Raw genomic sequence first — 24047 nt, 5'->3', positions numbered from 1 at the left:
CTGACTAGCAGGAATGGAGTTTCAATCTCAAGACTACCATTTTTGATGATGGCCGAGGGGATCTTATATTTGATTATTAACCTAGAACCTTCAGCAGCACTGAGTTTCTCAGTTGTTTTTTCAAAATATCTGGTGGGAATGAGTCCCTCAGAAATACAACTGGAATCAGCCCCAGTGTCAAAAAGAGCTGGAGTTTCCAAGATAAAATCTCCTATAAGGATTTTGATGTGGATATAGAATTTCTGGATGGTGACCTGGTTAATAATTTCCAGAAAGTCACCGCAATTGTCGTTAGGAGCAGGATTGGAATCAGGCACAGAAGAAGAACTATCTCCTTCATAATTTCTGGTCAGTCTTTCTAAGATGAACTGCTGACTTTCCTGGATTTGTTTGAGGTTCTTAACCTCAGTTTTAAGGGTACTGACTTCAGATTGAAGGTCTTGAATAGTGACAGGTTTGGCCGTAGATTTTTCAAGACGCTTGAAGGTTTCTCTGAGATTGAATTTATTGGTAGTAATGGGACTCTTGGGAGGCCTATCTTCAAGAGTAGCTTTTAGGCGTTCCAAGTAGATTTTCTTCTCATCAGGATCAGGAATAGAATTTATGGCCCTGAAGAGTAGATCTTGCTCATTGGTCAAGGTATTGATTGTCAAGGTATTGACAGAAGATGATGATTGAGAATCATCATTCTGGATTTGATTTAGGTCTTCAGAGACCTCAGAGTCTGAGGGAATGGATTCCTCTTCATCATCAGTTTGAATGAGAAGATTATTGATCTTGTCTTCAACTTCAGGTTCAAGATGAAGCTCAGAGATTCTTCTTTTGAGTCTGCAGTACCTGCTAATATGGCCTGGCTTGCCACAGTTATAGCATGTGACATCTTTTCCTTGAGAGGGTTTATTCTCAGGAGGGTTTTTTGGAGCTTGCGAGGAATGGGTTTTTGATCTAGGTTTGGGTTTCCTATGATCATTCCTGCTAGACCTCCTTTTCCATTGTTGTTTAGGAGGATCTTGCTTTCTGGGTTTAGGTTTCTTGGGACAACCCTGAATACCAAATTGTTCGCAGAAGGTACCCAAATCTCTGCGATTCTGAGATTTCTCTTTGGTGAGTTGCTGTTGGATTTTGTCATCTTGACAGATTTTGAGAGCAACTCTCTGAATGATAGCTATGAGTTGGCCATAGCTAAGAGTTTGATAAGGGATTTCTCCTCCAGGATTTTGGCTTCTAAGTTTCTCACGAACTTTGTCGCCAAAAGATTTAGGAAGACCTGCCAGGAATTTCTCTTTCCAGAAGGCTTGTTGGCTGTCTTCACGGGTGTAGACTCTGGTCAAGAAGGTATCTTTATACCATCTGAAATCACCCAGAGATTTGCACTTGAGATTAGACAGAAGATCACCAGATCTGTCTTTGATGAGAGAAGGATCGCCAACGAAATGCTGGGCTATGGTAAAGATTAAAGAATTGACGGCATCATAAATGAACTTGCCGTCTTCCATAATGGGACTGCCTTCTTCATCAGTCTTGACAACAGTCAGAATCTGATTTTTCTCTTCTTCAGTGAGATAATTATCCCACCATCCTTTGAGTTGGCCACAGAAACCAGCGACCAAGATTTCAACAATAAGAGATTCGAGACAATTGTTGGAGGTTTCATAAGCAGTGGCCACCATGGTCATGTTTTGGAGGATTTTGGTGATGCCATACTCATTTTCACCATCGATGTTCCATTCATAGACATTGTTGGCGCTAAAGCTTTTGAAATTAGAAGACTTTTCTTCTAATAGGAGATCAGGGGCTGTGGCTCTAGGATAATAGAGTTTGGTTTCTTTTCTCCATTGATTCCTGGAATTGTGGATAACAGTGTTGATCGGAATACTCTTGACAGATTGATTATCAGACTCTCCATCTTCCACAATCCCTTCTTCAATATTATTCAAAGAAGTGGAGGTATTACGAGTAGAAGTCCGACGAATAACAGGTTCAACAGTTATCGGAGGGGCAGGAGCAGCGACTACTTCTGGGGTCGGAGTTTCAGGAATAACTTGGTTGAGAAGCTTCAGTTGCTCAACAACCTTTTGGAGAAGTTCGTTGTCAGATTCATTTCTAGCACGAAGAGATTGATTAGAGTGTCTAGAACGGTTACTGATTTGGAAAGGTTTGAAAAGAGGTTTCTCCAGTTGACATCCTTTAGGGATATCTGAGGAAGATGAAGGTTCAGTCTTGACCTTTCCTTTTTCTTTTTTGGAAGAATCATCATGCGATTGAGATTCTCCAAGAGTCTGAAGATACTTGTTAGTATAATTGGCCTGTTCCATGAGGTCTTTGATATCCTTGCTGGTAACCTCACCTTCTTCTACCCTAGTTTTGAAGGGAGAAGCCAAGACAGGTGTAGATTGGGCTCCTTTAAGGAGGAAAGGAGTTTTAGGAGGTAGATTTGAAAGGGTTTCTTTACCATCCTTAAGCTGCCACTTAATCATGTCAACATGGTAAGGGTAAGGGATTCTCTTCTTAATGGTGTACGTATGAAACCAGTCAAAGAAGAAGAGGTTTTGTTGGGTGAGTTCAAGGAACCCATAGAATTTATCTTGGATTTTCTTTCTCCTTTTTCCTTGGTAATTAGCAAAGAACCATTCTCTTTGCTGAGTCCAACGATCAGAGTAAAAGTCTGCTCTGATGCTTTCTTTGTCAATGACAAATTCAGTAGTGATTGCTCCAATGAAATCAGAAGTTTCTCCAGGGGTTTCCAGAGAAGAATACGTTGGAGATAAAGTTGATTGATGATCTTCATCCTTGTCATAGGTAGTCTTGACAGGAGTGGAATTGACATATCCTGCAAGATGGATGGTAGATCCATCATGAGAGACTGAAGGACAAACGCTTGACTCAGGTTGGTTCCTTCTAGACATAGAGAAGGATCTTCTGGACATGGCTGATTGGAAATCATTTGAAGATGTCCTAATAGATCTAGGGATAGAGAAGGAATTTCTTCTATCAAAGATAAGATCAACTTGGCCAGATTGGTGTTGGATGATTTCTCGAAACTCAGGAGTTTCAACAGGTTGGGCAGGAGTCGCCTTTTCCAAAGACCATTTCTCTGGAAGGGTGATATCGCTCCATTGGATGGTTTTGGGAACAATAACATTTGCCTTATCATAATCTGTAAGGAAAAGAGTGGTTTCTCCGGATTTCTCACAATTAGTTCGCAAGAAATAAGATTTGATGGAGTTCATTACCTTGTATTGAACCCTGTAGATTAAAGAGATTGGGATAGAGTCATCTTTCATATCAAGGCCGTGAAGCTTGATATTTAGGAAGAGAACGTCAAGGATGTTTTTATCATCCAGACTAACAGTTAGATCTGGGAAACAATTGAAAAAGATAGGTCCATTACTCAGGCTGGTTTCGACCGTGCCTAAAAGGGAGTCATGGAAACGATTATGTCTAATATCTCTAAGACAAAGAAGAACAGCAATATCAAGGGACTTCCTGGTCAGAGGTTTCAGACCTACTTGGACAATACCTATATGCAGGTAGTTGAAATTCTTACTGATGTGTTCTTTGATGCTTTTCTCGGAAAGTAGATGGATTTCTTCATCATCAGATCTGAGCTTATACGTTTGCTCAAACGGTTTTGATGATGAAATCTGATCTTTTAAAAAAGGATCCGTTTGGTTTATAGATCTCAGTATGGGAGATTTTCGGAATTTCCCAGTTATCGAGATCTTGATTGATGTCTTCAAAATGAATTTCTTCTTTGAAGACGGATTTCATTTGGTTGGATTGATGATGATGATGATCGATGGAAGAAGAAGAGGGTTGGGAAGATTTGAAAGAAAGCTTAGAGGAGAAAGAGCGAAGCATCATGAAAGACAAATCTTCCTTACCCGTAAGTATCATCGCCATCACCTGGTTCTATAGAAACAGATAAGTAAATTAGAAATATAAGTTATGTTCTGTATTGTTCTTGATAGTTGAGCAGTATGGATCTGGATCAGACTTAAGCCACCACAAAAAGAAACTAAACAAGGACATTAAAAATATTCTGAACTTAACATATCATATCTGTAGTATGGCCAATATAGACTTACTGCCACACAGGGACTTACTGCCTTCAACGCCTCCGCTGCAGATATGATCATAAGTCTGAATAGAAATAATCCTGAGAGATCTTCAAAAGGGTTTTCATTTTAGTTTAGTTCAACGTGTGCTACCAGTCCAGATCCGTTACCATAGTGCTTAATTATGTAAACAAAGCAGAGAAACAACTTTTTTATATATATATATATATATATATATATATATATATCTATAAGAATTTCCTACATCAGTAAAAAAAACAAAATTACAAAATAGACTAAAAAAAATTTCTCATAAAAAATTATATTTTTTCGTTGCACAATTTTAGTGGTCGAGATGCCTGGGTAATTTTTTTTACTCTGGCAAGTTGGATCAAAACAACTGCACCGAGTGCACGACGACCAGCAGAAATGAAATCAACGTATTCTTGTACAAATTTCTCAATCAAAACACATTCAATTTTGGCTCTGCTATATCAATAAAAGACAAAATTAGGTTATTTGGTGTATCGGAACATAAGAGATTAAGTTCTTTAAAAAAAAGAGCTTAAAACATGGTGATTAAGTGAAAAAGTGTTATACCTTGTCATTCATAAGAATCATGTCCATGAAAAATTGAAGCTTGGAGCCATATAAGCTCGGACTAAGCCATAAACGGTTCACCTTTGCAATAATAGACCAGTTCTCCTTCGAGGGATCGATGATGGCGAGATCGTCAATTGCCATCAGAACAAAGTATATTTCAAAGCTAATAGTTTGTGGGAAATGGAAGGACTGATGAAGCTGAAGAATAGAATGAGGTGATTTATATAGAAATTTCAGAATTAGGGTTACTGATCAATGCAAGTTAAAAAAGGAAGGAAAATTGGGGTTACTGTTGCACGGTATTTGAAATTTGCAGGAGCTATTATTTTTTTCACATTGATTATTTGCTAAATGATTTCAATACTTATTTTTTCTAATCTTAAAATAGGAAATTCATTTGCTAACATTTAATATTGACTTCATAAGAATGGAATGATGGTATAAATCATGATATTTATTAAAATATTAAAAACGCACGATTCAATTATTATGAATGATTGATTTATATTTATTTATGGAAATGAGTGTTTATATGAAACAAAGACTAAGCTTTTTTAACAACAGAGAAACGTTAAAGAAAAAAATGAAAACGTGTTATTAATGATTTATTATTATTTATGGAAACGCGTAATTATAGGAAATAAATGTTACGTTTTTTATAGTGCAAAAGCTACGTAATTATATGAAACATCGATCATCAATGTCAACGAAATTTACAGAAAATGATAATCACACTGGTGCAATGAAAAACCGTGAAAATTTAATATTTATTAATTTTATTTATGGAATGTTACAAGAGAAAATTGATGGTTGTTTAATTCCGGTGGTAATTTTATTTGGAATATTTTTGAAAAATGGTAATTCTATTTAAACACATGGATCTGGTTTTAAAAACATCAGTTATTTGTAATTAAATAGTTGGAATAGTCAAAATGTTAATCAACCATTAATGTGCAAATTTAATGTTAGCAATTAATGTGGGGCTCAAAAAAGTAAAAATAAAATCAGCATTTAAAAGACTTTCAATAATGGGCATCCATACAAAACTTAAATAAAAATGAGCTTGTAATATTTTAGTCCAAATCAATATGAGGGTGGCACTTGTGAGGCAAAGAGAAGGTTGAGTGAGAGTTATTCTTGGAGTGCCAAATCAGCTAGGTGGGGCTCACAACGTTCCTCTTTTCTAAAGTATATAGATGACATTTACCATGATTTAGTGAAGGTTATTGACAATTGCATTTGACAGTTGATATTGAAGTTACAATTATAGTTTTTAATCACAACAAATGGTAAATATTTTTTAGTAATGCTATTGGTGAGACTTTCTTGTTGAACTCGCAACCTTTAAATATAAAGAACAAGTATAATATTGTGATAATTCTAATTTTTTCATGTGCCAACATACAAAAATAAAAAATGTCTTAAAATTGCTCAGTGCACACAACCTTTATTTATTTCACTACATTTTCTAAGTGGGTTAGCCCGCCGTCCCGCTAAAATGTAGATCGAGTTGACACTTTTAACCCAAATACCAAAAGTGGGCTAGTCCAGCCCAACTCGTATTTTGCGGATTAGTAACAGGTTGGGCCGGGCCCGCCCTGCTTTGCCACCCCTACAGATGTACTTTTATTACAAAATTAATCTCTGAAGAAAATTTCGTTCCAAACTATAATTTGAATTGTTTTTAGATGTGAAATAACAAAATAGGTATGAATTTTATAATCAACCAAAGCCCCTTCGAATGTGGTAGCCCTAGCTTGGAAGTTACTCTTAAACTGGGTGCAATCAAAGGAGAACCTCAAAAGAAGGGGGGTTATTCAAGGTACAACTCAAACTATGTGCTCTTTTTGCTCAATGTATGAGGAATCAACCTCCCATTTGTTCTTTACTTGCCCTCAAACTTGGCTAATTTGGAACCTTGTCAACCATTGGCTAGGTAGCACACTAGTCATGCCAGAAGAAGGTAAAGCTCATATTTTAATGTTCCTGGATAGTTGCTTTGGAAGGGACAGGAAATCTGGTTTAGGCTTTATTTGGTTATCTACCATTTGGTATATCTGGACTTTGCAGAAACAATGTGATATTTAATGATGAGACTTTTGAGTTGTCATCAGCTTTGGAGATGATTTAATACAAGGCATGGCTGTGGCTTAAATGCAGGACGAAAGGCTTCTATTTCTCACTATTCGAGTGGACTTCGAACCCTCTCATTTGCTTGAGCACACTGTAATTTCTCCAGATGGTACGTGTTGCTGCTGGGTTCACGGCCTGAAGATTTTTGCTTGATAATGGGACTTGTCTTGACTGCTTCGTGGGATTGCTGCACTAGTTTATTGGCTTTGCTTTCTTTTTGCCTTTAGTCCCTGTTTTCTGTTTTGTCTAAGTTTGGTGGAACTTTCCATTTTCTAGTCGTTTGGCCTTGTAGAGGAGTTGTATTGCCCCCTCTGTTTTTTCCTCTGTTATAACTCTTGTTTCCTTTCTTTCTCTTGTTTTCTCTTATTGTATTTTGGGTTTGGATACCCCTTGTACATGTACCCCTTAATATAATACCATTGCTTATCAAAATATATATATATATATATATATATATATATATATATATACACATCAAAATATTTTTTAACATATATTAATATGAATTAATGTATGTTAGGTGTTCCTTATCCGAACTCGATTTGCTTAGTTGATTTTTCTGCCAATTTCAGTCTTGTATTTGTTTTGACATTTTAGATTGCATTATCCCCCGTAAAAAAATGATTTATAAATAATTAGTAGACTAACTTTTTACTTTTTTTACATAGAAAAGATAAAAAACATCATTCAATGATTGATCTGAATCTTCCCCTCCTAATACACATGTCTAAGCTCTTACCATTTGAGCTATCATTTCGAAAAAACTTTTTACTAATCAGACTAATTATATTTAAAATTAAAATAAATTAAAAAATCCGTTAAAAGTAACCCTGAATTACATATATACTTTGAATTTTAATAATAATATTTTTTTTCCCGTAGGATAGCTCAAGTGGTAGAAGCTGAGGGACATATGGGTTGGGCAGGGGGAGGTCCAGGGATCGATTTCTGGCGGGTGCAATTTATCTTTCCGATGTAAAAAAAATCTAAGATTTGCTACTAACCCACTAAGGTTGGTAGAAAAGTAATGCATAATAATATATGGGTGGGGACCATAAATTTTTTAATAATTGAATACGCCATTTTCACACAAGTCTAATATTTGATATTTATTTGTTCGCAAAAATTACAAAATGTTTTTGGAATAAGGAGTATCCATTTGATAATATTTTGTAGACTTATATAACTTACTTTTAAAATAAAAAAGTTATTTAGAAGAAAAATGAAGTTATAATTATTATTGAAGAATACAATAAGATTATTTATAATAGATTGTAAAGTTATTTAAAGTTAAAAATGCAACTTTTAATTTAATTTTATAATTATAATATCATTCATTTGAAAAGAGATAAATATAGATAACAAGTGGGAATCCATGGAATTTAATGGATTGGTTACCGATCACGTGTCCAGCTTTGCTTCCTACTATGGGACCAAAGTTTTTTTTATCATTTTTGAATAATCCACACTCAACTTTGACAATTGGGGTAGTGAGTGTTCAAATAATAATTGGACTTGGATTGAGATCTCCCCCCCCCCCCCCCATATAGAGTTCCTCAAACTAGTATAAAATGGACCATACCATGCATGTAGAAAATACACCAACACTAAGATGGCTTCTTATTTCTTATCCTTGCTAGTTGTGTTCCTTGCAGCTCTGATCCTCATCCCTCAAGGGTTTAATGCTGAGGAGGATTTCTACAAACACCCAAAGGATGGACACTACAAGAAGCCACCACATTACAAGTCACCCTACAAGAAGCCACCATACAAGAAGTACCCTCCTTATGGTAAGCACCCTCCAGTTGAAGACAACACCCATTTCTAGAACTTGAAAGGAGACATGTTTGACTTATATGTATTAAATAAGTGGTCTCGTACCACTGCTTCAATTCTACTATCCTAATTTGCTAAAGCACTTGTACAATAGCTTTAGCAAATTAATGCTAAGGCCATGTTGAGAGCATCATGTATGTATGTGCTGTGAATGTAAAATCAATTTGAGAAAGTTCTGTTTTGTGCTCCGAATTATAAATAAACGTTTTTTATGACTTCATATTGCTTGATATGCTAATTATATATCTTAAGTTAGTTCTTATAAATAAGTCACTTTCAATAATTTATATACAAATTTAGAAATTAAAACAAACTTGTTATGCATGGCATGCTGGAAAAACAAACCGCACTACTATACCAATGTAATTATGGCCGACCCAATCATCCAGGTCGGCCAAAACACCTATAAAGCCAATGCTATTTTTGTTGGGCAAGACGACCAAATAGCATAACATATATAATAATTACAATTAAGTCAGTGATTAAAGAACGACTTCCATTCTTTAATTAACCAACTACCTTTTCTCTTGTAATAAAAAAAATAATTAACCAACTAATTATGCTGGACTATATTAACTTATCAATGATAATTTTTTTCTATTATATAATATGTAAATTTAGTGCATATTATTTAACATTTACTATCATTTTTTGCATTAAAATAAAGGTTAAATGTAATTTTAGTCCGTGTAAAATAGGGATTAATTGAATTTCATTCCTCCAAACAAATTAGTAACTTTTAATCTTGAGCATTAATAAAATATGTCTCATCATTTCCGTTCATTTTGTGGGAATTTTTTGCATTATTGGTGGTCTTTAACCACCCTCAACAAATACATTAGTAGCAGTATAAATTGCAACAAAATGCACCCAGGGATAAAATCTATAAAGTTTTTTTCGAAAATCAAATTGAAAAGATTAAAACCATATTTGACCCTAAAATCAATTATAGCAAGTAAGTTCATTAATTGTTTTTGTCTAATTAAATAATTTTTAACTCAAATCAACCATACTAGTGTTTTTTACCCGTGCGTTGCACGGCGATTAAATTTATTTGAAAGATGAATCAGTATAAATAAGTTTTAACTTAGTTTAGACTCTTTTTAGTATGTAAAATAGATATGGAACCGAACATATGATACAAACAGGTAGATGAATGGACAACATTAAATATATTAATTTGATGAGGTTGTATAAACCTCACACTGTCAACACTTGAATAGTAATAAGAACCAAGTTTTTAAGGAATGCATTACATTGAAATTGAAATAAGATAAACATAACAATGACAACGACATGAACGCTTATTAGAAGTTGTAGTCCATGATTAATGATAAAAACTCCGTAACCGATATTATTGTCAATCAAGTAAATTTGAGCTATAGAACCTACAAAGGCAAAAAATTATATAAGAGTAATAATAATTAACCAATACAAATATAAACTGTGTATAATTTGAAAATGTTAAATAAACCTTATAAAAGCGCCAATAAACCTTCAAATTAGATGATCAATAAACTCCTTGACATCTTTTTATGCCGTCAAAAATAAAACTAATAACCATATCAGTTTTCCTATTAATGAAATTTAATTTGAAATTATTTGTAAGATAAAAAAGCACTTACATGTCAAATATTATCGAAGACTTCTTGATACACCACGTTGCGTGTAGTGTTAGATACAACTCCTTCGTCATCTATGATGAGCATCTTCAACCCTTTTCTAGATTTAACTCTAGAAAGTGTAACATATAGCTGCCTGTGAGTAAAGACATGCCTTGGCAAATACAGTCCAACATGAGATAAAGATTGCCCCTGACTTTTATTTATAGTCATTGCAAAACATAAAGTAATTGGGAATTGTCTGCGCTGAAATTTGAATGGAATGTCAGAATTAGTTGGAGTTAAACTCATCCTTGGAATAAATGTTGTTTCACCCATCTTGTTTCCATTTAAAACAGTAGCAACAATTATATATTTAGTCAAAGTTTTGACTATCATTCGAGTGCCATTACACAACCCTGCAGCTTGGTCAATGTTTTGAATGAGCATGATCGGGACACCAACTTTTAGTTTAATCGCATGGTTTGGAATTCCAGAGCATTTGAAATCATTTAAGAATTCTGATGTAAACCATTCTGCATTGACACCCGAATCTTCGTCTGACTTTCACAGAGTATCACAACTCAAATATTCTGTTTCATCACCATGAATCATTGCTAACATAAAGTTGTTGATTTCCTCTACACTTTCAAGTGTTGGTGCAAGGATCGCTCTTTCTTGAAAGAAGAATTTTTTTTGCAAATTATGCGCAAGTTTCGGATATGCAAAATTAACTAATTCAAGCAACGGTTCCTTACACTGTTCAATAAGAATATCTGGAGGAATCTCAATAAGTGTTTCTTCCTCATCAATTGTTTTAACTGTACCATCTCCCACTTGAAGCAACCAATCTACAAACTCTTTTATTTCTGCTGCTGAAGAAGTCGATGTAGCATTTTGCAATCTCATATTAACAGTCAACTTCATTACCTTGCAATGCTTCCACAGATATGAAGAATTGATAGCTGAACCAACAATTTAAGAACGGCTTCCTTTGGAAATAAATGGAAGTATTTGTCTAAAGTCGCCTCCTAGTACCACAAGTTTACCTCCGAATGGAATGTCATAACCATGGGTAGACTGAGTCTTCATAATGTCATTTAGAGATCTGTCTAAAGCTTCAAAGCAATGTTTGTTTAACATAGGTGCCTCATCCTAAATAATTAGGCTTGCTTTTTTCAATAATTCAACTTTTGGGGAACCTTAACGAAGATTACAGGTTGATATCTCATTTATTGAAATAGGAATAGAAAACCTTGAATGAGCCGTTCTACCTCCAGGTAACAATAGCGATGCAATTTTGCTAGATGCCACATTTAAGATGATAAGGCCCCTTGAACGCAAAGCAGCAGATAATGTATTACAAACAAATGTTTTTCCAGTTCCTCCAAAACCATATAGAAAAAAGAATCCACCGTTATCAGATAAAACAACATCCAAAACGTTCTTATAAACAATCTCTTGCTCCGAAGTAAGAGAACTGACTAATTCATCTTGAATCTTTACCATTTCATCCCTATTATAATTCAACTCATCTGCAACGAATCTATTTTCAAAATTATGAATTTCTGAAAATTTAGAGTATGGTAAACATGGAAATTCCTTGAGAGACCTTCCATTGCCTTGCAATATTTTTTCAATCTCAATCATACATAAGTTCTGTAATTCTTCATCCTCTATACGAAGATCTCAATGATAGCACAATGTATCAGTATACATCAGGTTGGTAAACAACAAAAATTAGGAAGGATTATGTAGTGCCTTAATTATGTTTATTTAAAAGCATTTATACCTTCGTAAGCAATGGGTTAATGCGGTAATACATTTGGGAATAATTTATTTTTGTTTTCACAGCAGGGAATAATTTATTAATGATTATAATGTACTAGTGTGATGACCCGTGCGTTGCACGGAAATTATAAATTGTTCATTTTTTTATATATATGAATGATTTAACTTAAATTTATATAAATTGTGATAGTATGTATCTTTTTTATTGTTGAAGAAAACATGTTAGTATATATCTTACATGTTAGTTATGTTGTTTAATAGTAAAAATTTCCAATACGTATACTGGATAATTTATTTAGTAAAAAAGAATAAGTAAATACATGTTCGTTTAATACAACAAATATTAGTTTTCCTATGCACCAAAAAAAATACAACAAACATTACCTAAAACTTCCTTATACATTACATTCAAGGTAGAAGTTTGTATGTTTCTTGCATCACACAATATACAAATTTAATGTCCCCTCTTTGATCGTACTCTAGAGCGTGCTACGTACAACTGACCGTGAAAAAGAGAAAGAGGAGAGTGCTACGTACAGCTTCTAAATTACTTCACTAATGAATTTATTCAAATAACTTAATATAAATTTGTTTAAGTAGTTCCACCAACAGTGAAAAAAGGTAATGCCATGTATCCAACTATAATCCATCAATTTGGCATGACATAGTTAAATTTGAACTTAAAAATACTTCAATAATGCGCTCATCATATTCATTATCATTGCTCTTTCTTACATCAGATTCATAGGTGTAATTTTTTTGCTTTGGCAAGACAAACACTCTCTCGACTTATATAAGGCTCATAGGCTCAAAAGGCTATGGGGTTCAAAAGGCTCATAAATTTTATCCCAGCCTTTTCCTCGTCTCATTTCTTCATTTAAAATCCTATGCATAAAGTTAAAAGAATTAGCATGATAGGATGCAATAATTTTGGAGCCAAGCTCATTGATATTATCTACGTCCATCAATATAAAGAATCCAGCCTCATGTTGCCATCAACAACATCAGTGTTGTCTAACATCTAACGACTGCAAACCAACGGCTCATTCTAGGATACGTGTGCGCTAGTATCAAGCCCTTTGCCCTTAAAAGCTAAAATATCCCCAATGGATTGTGCAATGATGATTGGCGATAGATATTTCACCGGCACCCTAGATTATAGTCTCAAACCCTTAGTTGAGAGTCCTTCAAATTTAATCATAGCCAATTTTATCCATGGTCTCTCTAAGGCAACCATAGCTTCCGATACTATCTGAATGCACAACTCCACATTTAAAACATAGGCAGTTCAAAAAATCTAAATAAACCTCAATCTAATGCACAGTATTTGGAATTCATAAATGTGGTTTACTAAATCAATAGGTAGCAAATTGCTTTTTACAGATACATGAGGTAAAAGTGGTCTTGATTCCTTTTCTATGTACTCGCGTCTGACTTTGTAATCTAAATATCTTCTCGTAAAATGTTACTCCTCTTAATAGATTCTAACTTTGTAATTTAACATTAAACAATATAGACTATGCATGTATTAATATATTTTAATCTCCACACGACATATTTTCATCATCATATTACCGTACATTGATATATATATTAATATATATATATATTTACTTGTAAAATTATTTTAAAAATAATGAAAAAGATACTTAGTGAATTAAATTTGAATTAAAAATATGTTTACATTAAATTATTTCCATTTAAAATAATTTATCTTGTGAGACTTTTTTATCGTGTAATTTAAACATAATACTTGTAACAAATATATATATATATATATATATATATATATATATATATATCCCCACGATATATTTATACTGTCAAATTTTCATATTTTCATTTATATTTTACTTTTAAAATTTTTAGTTTAAAAAAATAATTTTAAAATTATTAAATAAATTATGAAAAATGTTTTTATTTTGTATAAAAAATTACTTTTCTATTAGTTTTAACATTAATGTATTTTTTTAAACTGTTCCTCCCCATAAGAGCTTTTTATTATTTAATTTCAATAAAATCAAAAGTAGACTGTATAATTATGTTAGTGCATATTAACATTAATCTATGCATGTCAAAAATAAAATCATATATATTATCTAAAATTGGCAGTTTAAAGTAAATTCCTATTAAGTGTAATAAATTATAACACCTAATAAAACACCACAATTTGATATGCAATAAAGAAATGAATAAAGAAGATAGAGGGCAAGGAAATTCTTGATGAGAGTTGTCAATTATGAATACTTTTACTAAGTCAATTCCAAGAGCAGTCAAATCTTTGGTGTAGGTACCATTGTTGGTGATTTCTTTCTTCAGATAGAAGAAGGATCCCTCGGTAGCTGTAAGGTGAAAACCTAGCAACCAAATGAGTTCGATGGTGGTGAAGAGAGTGATGATGCATAAAAAAACAAAAAGTTCCTCTGTATTTGTTCTTGCTCCCCCTCATATTATTGAGGAGAGTTAGAATTTCGTCACGCTTACTTAGTAAACTTCTTGGAAAAGAATAATGTTAAAAAATTAGTTAAATATTAGTAAGAGTAATATGAAATATTCATGAAAAAAAGAATAATAAATAATTAAATATGATTTCTATATTGAATGAAAAATGAAAGTCATCCTCCATTTTATATGTACAACAATTTCATACAAAATTCATCCTCATGTCATCGCAAGAGAAAGAGACGCCTCCCCAATAAAAGACTCTTCTATCAGCTTGCTCTAATATCTCTATTACGATTGTTCTTTGGCGGATACCAAACATCCTCTCTTTGCTGGCAGGAAATGTTGGGTTGAAGAGTTGAGCTTTCTTAAACACAAATTTTGTTGCTTATAGGCTAGAAAAGAAATCATCACTCGAGGACAACCCGTGGGACTTAAACATAGAGGCACACCTATAGAAAAAGGAATACACAATTATATGATAGCATCTTCCAATAGCATTTTGGTTCTAGCTTTTGCCTTGAATGAAATTTTCGTGTCCATATTTAGCTCATGAATCTGAAAAGACCAAATGTTGGTTAAACTCAATAATCATGCGTCAAAGAGAATGAATTAGAGCAAAAAGAAAAAACAGATCTTCAGACTTTGCATAAAATGATATTCGTAAGTAATAAAAAACATTTATCATACATTTAATTAGATGGCATTGAGTTCTAATATGAGATCTAATAATAAGAGCAGGTATGAAATTTGGACTAAATTGAACCCAAGTACACTTCATGAACGGTGGGTGGCTAACTGTCTTCCAAACACCTAAGCATCAGTTGAAAGTCATGCTGTCAAGTAGTATGATCATTTTCAAAATCATAAATTCACAATCAAGGCAAGATATTAGTCTCTACTATGGAAGCAAAGGAAAGTTGTGGGTCAAATAAAGTGACACCTCATTTTGGTAACTATTCGATAAATTCTATAGAAGAAAAAGTCAATTTGAAACCAAGACACTAATCTTAAAGCTATAAGAACTGAATCAAGAAAAAAAAAACAATACTAAGTTATCAATTCCATGAAGAACATCAAATTAGAGAGTCTTTATCATTTTCAGTGCACATATTATCTAAAGTACAACACCAGAACATCATGCAAGTGGGTCCAACGCTATTTCTTTAATATTGTGTTAGAGAGCTGCGATGATAAAGGAAAGGATATGAAAACTAAAAAATAATGAAAATTTACAAACAAAAAAAAAACTGTCAAAGTAGCACTCATCTATTAATCTAAATCAAACCATAAGTTTAAGCAAAATTCTAGAAAAGTATAAAGCAAGGGCTATATTTACATCAATAGAAACTGTACAGAGATATCTTCATCTTTATCAAAGTGTCATGCATAAAATCAGACATAATTATTATGTCTATAAATTGCAGGTGATGAAGCTTGCTTTTCTTCCCCTCCACTATTAAACTTGTTTTGGCTAGTCTCTGTTCAACTTTCAGTACTAAGTGGAAAACTCCAAGGAATGCTATGCTGACTATCAAATAGAAAAATCAGCTTATGACTTGTGAACATTGCACTTGGCATGCTTACTTAACTGGCATGAGTAGAAAACACCTCACCAAATGCATTACATTCTAACTTTTCTAACAACAAAGGCCCAAAGAAAGGATGTCCATAACAGACTGTATGTCAAACACTATCCAGAAAAGTTAAATGATGCTCGAACTCATAATTGGTACATCAAATACTCAATGCTCAAACTCAGTCACTGCTTCTACTGGTAAAAATTCTATATCACACTTTAAAAATAATAAGGGGCAGCAGTATTGCAATGAAGTAAAGCTATCTATATCCAAGAGACTTTCACAAAACCATGGGAAAAGCAATTTCAGGGCAGGTCACATGTCAGAGAAGGGCATGTGCATAACTATTCTTATAAGCGGATATATTGGTTCATATGATGATTCAGGTGGTATATTGTATTCTTCAAATACTTGCTCAAACAAAGGGGAGGATAGAATGATAGATCCGATCCATCATCCATCAAACCAAAGTTGAATAAAAGTATGAGTGATAAATGAACTTGAACTATATGGACAGGTGATTAGTACTCACTTCATGAAGGGAGACCACCAAACAAACAAAAAAGTGATTTGATATATGTGTTTGAGTAGCAGACAATCTCCAACCTCAGTAAAACTGAAATCCCGAACAATAAGAGTTGAAAGGGTACCTGTAAAAGGGCTCATTCTCATCAGAGGTGCCAAGCATTTCATTGACCAATAGGTGACGTTCTTCAGGACTACCAGCAACCAATTACTTTATGAAACTTGTTCTTACAAAAAATGCTAAGATAAAACAAAAGAGAAAAAAAAATCAGAGAGCAAAAGTCTCATCATAGACATGCTTCTAAGTTTTAAAAATTGGAACATAAAGTGTTTTATATATATGAATATTACAAAGAGGACGATGGACAGCTCTTTATATATTTTACCCCACGTTGTAAACAGACCATGGAATATCACAACCTTTGGCTGCTACAAATGAGGTATCATCATCATATTTTGCCACCATGGAATATCAGCCTGTAACATGTCAAATTATCTGCTGCAGGTGCAGCCACTAAAGGGAAAAAGGTGAGGCAAAATCTTTGTCATCTGTTAAGGCCAAATCCCATAACTCATATATTTTCAAAGAAACTCAACATTTTTTCATACATGCCTTGAACTGAAATAGCATGTTAATGGCTAGGGGCATGAATTCAGGTACCTGTGCAAACAAACAAAATATAATTAGAGAGACATTTATTATTCAAATTCAAATTGAATTGCAGGTCAGCATATCTTGGCTGATCTTAATTCACGCAACAGGAATAAATTGTTGATATTAATTTCTATCTTGAAAGCATATAAATAAATCACCTAATTTGAAGATGTAACTGAATGAAAGAGTAACTATGAAAAGGAGAAATTAATGGGATTCCTTTTTCAGCCTCCAAGCAGTTTCAAAATTAGGGAAGAAGAGATGGACTTGGCTCTGAAGGACCATGGTGGCAGCACAATGTGGCAGTTCCAAAATCATTTGAATTGAAATAAATCCAAAAGCTTCACTTTAATTTTGAATTTATGACTTACTGTGAGCATGCTTAACTTGCAGATGAATCAGATAGAAAAGAGAAACCATCTGGAAAGCAAAAAAATAAAAATACGGCTTGAAGATACCAGAGATGGCGATGAGGGCAGCCAGGGTGAAGATAAGAGAAGATCTAACCGCTTGTGAAGAAGATACCTGAGTCGTAAAAGAAGAAATTAATCAAAAATTTGAATGAGAAATCTAAATCCCTAAATCAATTGAGAAATCTAAATACCTTAATCTATTAAGCCCAAGATGAAAATAGCTGAGTCGTTGCCGTCGCGCCGTGGAGAGGAGGGAGGTTGCAATGATCGGAGTGGCGACGGCGCTACAGCTGAGAAGCTTTAGAAGAGAGAGGTAAGAACGCAAATGAGAGATTGAGAGAGGAAGGAACGGAAATGCCTTAATTATAATGCAGCTTATGTTAATAATTTTGTCAAAATTTCCATTTATAAACATTAAAAATAAATGCAAATGATGATTCACGCTCAAATTTGGTGTTGAAAACGTATTGCATAAACATGTGGTATTTAATGATTTATTTATTGGTTTATTGACCTATTAATTTGGACCAATGAAAACTAACTAATGTGGACTAATAAGATTAGGACATTTGGAAATTCAATAATAACAGCCAATTAAATGAAAACATGTGGAAATTAAATAACAATGTGGCCCACTTTGGTGGATGAGCTTTATATATTATTAAGATGCTATAATTTTCCGTCCATAATTGTAGTTACTTCCATTTTAAATAATTTAAAAAGAGGTATGAATCTTCTGGTATTAATTTATTTTAAAAGTCATTTAATGCTTTCATATTTCTATAAGTTTGAAAAATCTTTGATAATGGAGAGAATGATGCTACTCATAATAAATAATTAATCCTCTTAAATTCATTTAAAAGTGTATGGAATATCACGGATTTTTTTTTACGAAATTAAAACTGAAAATTAATAGCAGCTATGGGTTCATGAAGTGATTAATTTGGGAATAATATATTAATGATTACGAATATACACTCAATATTTTACTTAATATTTTTTTTTAAAAAATATTGAGTGTTGGGTTAAAATCTACACTATTAACTAAAATAAGAAAATTAAATGAAATACGGAAATTAAATTAAATAAGAAATTTATATTAAATGATAAATATTGAGATTTTTTTTCCAATATTAGAAAGAAAATGCATTTAATCAAGTGCAATTTTTTCCTTCTAATCATACTTACCAAAATTTTGTAATCAAATTTGCAATATTTTTAAAAAATGGTAGTATTTTTAACGTGATACTCATAGATAAAACATTTTTTTAAAAAAATTGACACATAAATGGGTTTCCTTAGTGAAGCTCTAAAATAGATTTGTTCCAGATTTTTTTTTAACCTGAAAGAAATAATAGAGAGATTGGATTTTGGAAAAAAAATGTGTTAATACAGTTTTTTATAAATATATAAAAAAACGAAAATTTGTACATCATTAAGGTAATACTGATTATTTATCAATTTATCACATTGATTAACCAAATCCTTTTTTTATGGGTTGGAATCAATCAAACATTAATGCCCAAAGTTTTTCCCAATATTTAAAGCAGAATTAGGCAAGGAATAATAAATCATTTTCGTTTTTTAAATTAATGGGAAAAAAAACATAATACATTAACTAAATTCCCAATTTGAATCTGATCTAGGTCATCATTTCGTTTTCTATATTTATTCTAAAATAAAAAATAATACTTAAATATGTAAAGAATAATAATTAATTTGTCTACTATGAACCACAAATAATTAAAAGGAATGAAAGATTGCAGAAAATTAAATATTAATAATTGTGTCTAAATAATTAATTCATCTTCTTGCTACATTTGCAAGCAGGGTAATACCAATCCATACCCTCTGCGATATACTTAATCGTACCAAGAACAACACAATAGGACTTCTGCTAAATTAAATGTGTAAATCAAAACGTGTAATATATGTTGTAACTAAAAATGAATGGAATATAAATTATTATTGAATTGTAAAGTCAAAAGTATACCTCAGCAAAATCTTTGAGTTGCTCAATGGTTTTCCCATCACTAAGTTTTAGGAAATCATCTTCAGGGGTAGATTTTTCTGCCGAGTCCTGCAGCGGGCTAATCACTTGTGCAGCAATATCATTTGATTCCAAGAACCTGGAAGATAGCTGATTTCATAGTTTGTTATGAATAGAAAAAATGAAAGAGGTTTAAAAAATTAGAATAAAACTCACCGAGCTCGGAGAGTGGCAGCTTCTTGTATGCGAGGATTAAAAAGAACCTTTGTAGCCCCATAAACATTTTGGAGACTTGTCTTACCTGTAAAAAAAATTAGAATAAAGGAAAATAATATGCGCAACGAAATTTTGATCATTCGACACCAGATCAAACTTTTCAATACCTTTAAAAGGCTTGATCTTTGCACATTGCACCACCACAACAGTATTTGTTGCATCTCCCGATGCAAGATAACCTACGATTTTCGCAACATACTTGCCAAAAAAAGGCACATTCAACCCTATCCCTATTTAAAAATTTAGGAAAAAATAAAAATGATTTAATAATAATAAATAATGAAAAAATGTGAATAAAATTTAAAGTCAAGAGTGTACCCATCTTGGTCAAGTTGAATAGTAATTCTCTTATGTTTTTCCCCGTCTTTCTCAAATTCTTGCCCACCAGTTGCACCAGTGGGAATTTTTACATCTGCTCAATCAAAAAAACATTAATCCAAATTTTAGAGTAGTGATTTAAAAGCAAAAAGATTTGAAAAGAGTATATACCTATAAGAAAAGATGTATCAAGGTCCTTAGAAATTATATCAGAGAGTGGCACAAAAGAATAAGGGCTTAAATTTATCGCCTTGTTGGGAACCAATCTCACAGAAGTATGAATGTCAAAGTTGATTTTCCATGGATGCGAGGTTGGACGGAAGTCACGACCGCTTTCACCAACACCAAAAAATGAAATATGATATACCCGACCTTCACTTAGCAAAGATTGGAATCGGTATATAAGAGTCTTTCTTACCGAAGCGTGAATCTTATGACCCTGAAATTTAACAATAAGAGAACATAAGAGATTTACCAACCATTTCAAAAAAATTAACTTAAAACATGGTGATTATAATAAAAAGTGATATACCTTGTCATCCATAAGAATCATGTCCATGGAAAATGGAAGCTTTGAGCCATATAAGCTCGGACTATGCCATAAACGAATAACCTTTGCCACAATAGTCCAATTCTCCTTCGAGGCATCGAGGGTGGCGACATCGTCAATTGCCATGAGATCAGAGCAAAGTATATTTCAAAGCTAATTAATTGGTGGATGATGAAAGGACTGATGATGGTGAAGAATAGCATTAGGTGATTTATATAAAAATCAGATAAGTGTGGCTCACAATGTAAAGAAAAAGTGCAAAGAATACACCCTTGACTTTTTATTCGAGTATTATAGTAATTCTTATGATTCCGATTACAAAACTGAATATTCGAATTGAATTTGAATTGAATAAGATGAATAAATCTTAAATTTTGAGTCGAAAATATCCTAACATTTGATAGCATTAAATGTAATCAATCCAAATTCAAATTTTCCTCAACATTTTGCGGTTTTAATTTGGTCGAACATATGGTTAAATTGGAAAGTAGTAAATAGAATCAATGCTAATTTGACAATATCATTCAAATTTGAAGTTTTTATTTAAAAGAATTAAATCAAATAAATAAATAGATACAAATCAATACTTAATTTTAAAAACATAATGCATTAACTGATATAGGTCAGCATTATGTGTAACCGTTTTTTTTAGGTTTATTCTTTTATATTATGAAAGGAAATAAACTTACTCAATTTTAAAATTTTCCTTCTAATTAGCCTAACCTTCTGGAAATTTTTTTAAAATCAGTAGCATTAAAGAAGGATAATCAAGGAGGCCGATTTTTTAGGTTTATTATTTTATATTCATTTATACATCTATATAATTTCCCCAATCAACGACAATTATTCAATACTCCTGGAATTTTGGGTGTAAATTAATTGTGTGACAATTGGAATTTTTGACTCATTGAGAAAGGAAATAAATTTACTCAACTTTAATTTTTTTCATTCAATTTAGCCTAACCTTCTGGAATATTTTTTAAAAATTGTAGCATTAAAGAAGGATAATTAAACTCGGCAATTTTTTGAATGCTGTTTGTATTCTATAGTTATGGCTCTTCAATTTGACTTTTTCAAATAAATGAGTGGAATCAATTGGCATTGCATTCAAATAAATAGGTTTAATTCAAATAAATGTGTTGCCAACTAATGGGCCTCCATACCAAACTCATAAAAAAATGGGCTTGTAATACTTTGGTTCAAATCAATGTTATGGTGACACTTGTCAGGCAAAGAGGAGGGTTGAGTGAAAGTTATTCTTGGAGTGCCAAGTGTGCTAGGTGGGTCTCACAACTTTCCTCTTTTCTAAAGTATATAGATTCCCCAACTCCGAAACCTTTGGGGCCTCTCTTTCCATTTATCTTGAACAGAATATATGCTTGCCCATCAGACCATGTACAATGGTGTAAACAAGTTTTTCCCATTCAACACCACTTTTTATCTTCCCAACACTCCACATCATCTTCTCTCTCCAATTCAACACACTTTCAACAAATACCCACTCCAATGGTTTTCTCTCTCAACACCCTACCCCACCACTCACCCTACCCCACCACTTTTTATTTCATATTTTTATTTAATTTTATGTTTTTGTTTTTTTTATTTACATAAAATTACAATTATTATTTTAAATTAAATTAAATAATAAACACTTAACGAATTAATTTTTTTTAATATAGATAATAATTTATTTTATTTCCTTAACTAAAAAATGGAAGACGATAAACGAAGCACACAATAATTTATTTTATTTTCTTAACTTAAAGTGCAGGACAACAAACTAAGCACACAACACACAAATAACGTAATTAGTACGATACAAATCATCTTCCATCACGAAGCATTTGCAAACTTTGTCCATATGTGCTTCACTAGATCTGCTTGCAGTTCGTGATGAACGTTCGAATCACGCAACTCGGATCTAGCACGCACATGATTTGCAAAAGCGGGTAACACCTCGGTCGAGTATGGTTGCGGTGTACTAGATCCACCTTCCCCAGATTGCTCAAAATCGGTCCAACGTTGAGCAAATGTATCTCGTTCATCCTCAACAATCATATTATGTAATATGATGCATGACCTCATAATGATACCCAAATCAGCTATGTCCCACAAACGAGCTGGTTCACGGATGATTTTAAAACGAGCTTGAAGAACTCCAAATGCACGTTCGATGTCCTTCCGACATCTCTCCTGAACTTGTGCAAACAACTTATCCGGTTCACTTTGAGGAAGTCTGATCGATTTGACGAAAGTTGGATAAGAAGGGTAGATACCATCAGCTAGATAGTATGCCATATTATAGGGACGTTGATTCACAATGAAACTCACAGTTGGAGCCTTTCCCTGTTCCACATCATCAAACACTGGTGATCGATCTAGAACGTTTATGTCGTTCAACGTTCCCAGACATCCAAAAAAGGCATGCCAGATCCATAGATCATGAGATGCAACTGCTTCAAGAATAACTGTAGTGGTTCCCTTATCCCCTCTAGTAAATTGACCTTCCCATGCTTTAGGACAATTTTTCCACTCCCAGTGCATGCAGTCAATACTCCCGATCATGCCTGGGAACCCCCTTTGTTCACTAACCTGTAGTATTCTTTGCAGGTCCTCTTGAGTTGGTGCTCTCAGGTACTCGTGCTCATACAATCGTATGATTCCATTACAGAATCGACGTAAACACTCCAGTGCTGTAGTACCTCCTATTTTGATGTACTCATCGACTGCATCTGCTGCCACACCATATGCTAACATTCGCATTGCTGTGGTACATTTTGCTAAGGGTGATATACCTTCTTTCTTGGCTGCATCAACTCGCTGGGTGAAGTAGTTATCACTACTTGAAAGGTCCCCAACGATTCGAAGGAAAACGTGTTTTTGCATCCGGTACCGACGACGAAACATTGAATCGTCATATGTAGGCTCATTGGCAAAGTAGTCGTCAATTAGCCTTCGGTTTGCTGCTGCATGATCTCTACGGACATACTTTCTACGAGGTGCACTATCTTCCAAATTTTGGTTTGGACCCAACCCTAATTGGTTGAGTATAAAAGCTTCTTCAAGTTGAGAATTTTGAAGGTATGTTGCAATATCAAAAGGATTTTCACAAGGATTCGAAAAAGGATCAAAAGGATCCATTTGTTGTGAAATTCGAAGTAGAAAGTAAGAGGTTTTGGATATTGGTACATAAATTGATCTATGAATCCATATATATAAGTAAATTGAATGGTGGACACTGACGGATTCAAAACAAGTTACCCACTAGAGTTAATA

General features: G+C 33.2%; 1 protein-coding gene and 1 long non-coding RNA gene across 5 annotated transcripts; both read right to left on the bottom strand.

The window, feature by feature from the left end:
- Positions 1-14591: 14591 nt before the first annotated feature.
- LOC130743405 (uncharacterized) lies at positions 14592-18022 on the bottom strand. 4 transcript variants are annotated; one of them, XR_009021469.1, is made up of 4 exons: positions 17829-18022; positions 17383-17749; positions 16577-17230; positions 14592-15022 (listed from the first exon to the last, which is right to left on the bottom strand). It is a non-coding gene; the product is annotated as an uncharacterized LOC130743405 (long non-coding RNA). The 4 variants fall into 4 exon arrangements; XR_009021471.1 differs by having other exon boundaries at positions 17596-17749; positions 17829-18021; XR_009021468.1 differs by having other exon boundaries at positions 16577-17749.
- A 1596-nt stretch (positions 18023-19618) lies between these two features.
- LOC130743641 (uncharacterized) lies at positions 19619-20897 on the bottom strand. The gene is made up of 5 exons (XM_057595876.1): positions 20835-20897; positions 20393-20660; positions 20011-20133; positions 19844-19928; positions 19619-19766 (listed from the first exon to the last, which is right to left on the bottom strand). The coding sequence occupies exons 1-5, from the start codon at positions 20895-20897 to the stop codon at positions 19619-19621; spliced, it is 687 nt and encodes a 228-aa protein (XP_057451859.1).
- Between the last annotated feature and the right edge of the window lie 3150 nt (positions 20898-24047).

The sequence above is a fragment of the Lotus japonicus genome, chromosome 3, assembly GCF_012489685.1.
Source record: "Lotus japonicus ecotype B-129 chromosome 3, LjGifu_v1.2".
Taxonomy (NCBI): Eukaryota; Viridiplantae; Streptophyta; class Magnoliopsida; order Fabales; family Fabaceae; genus Lotus; species Lotus japonicus.
This window is presented reverse-complemented; position numbering and strand designations above follow the sequence as displayed.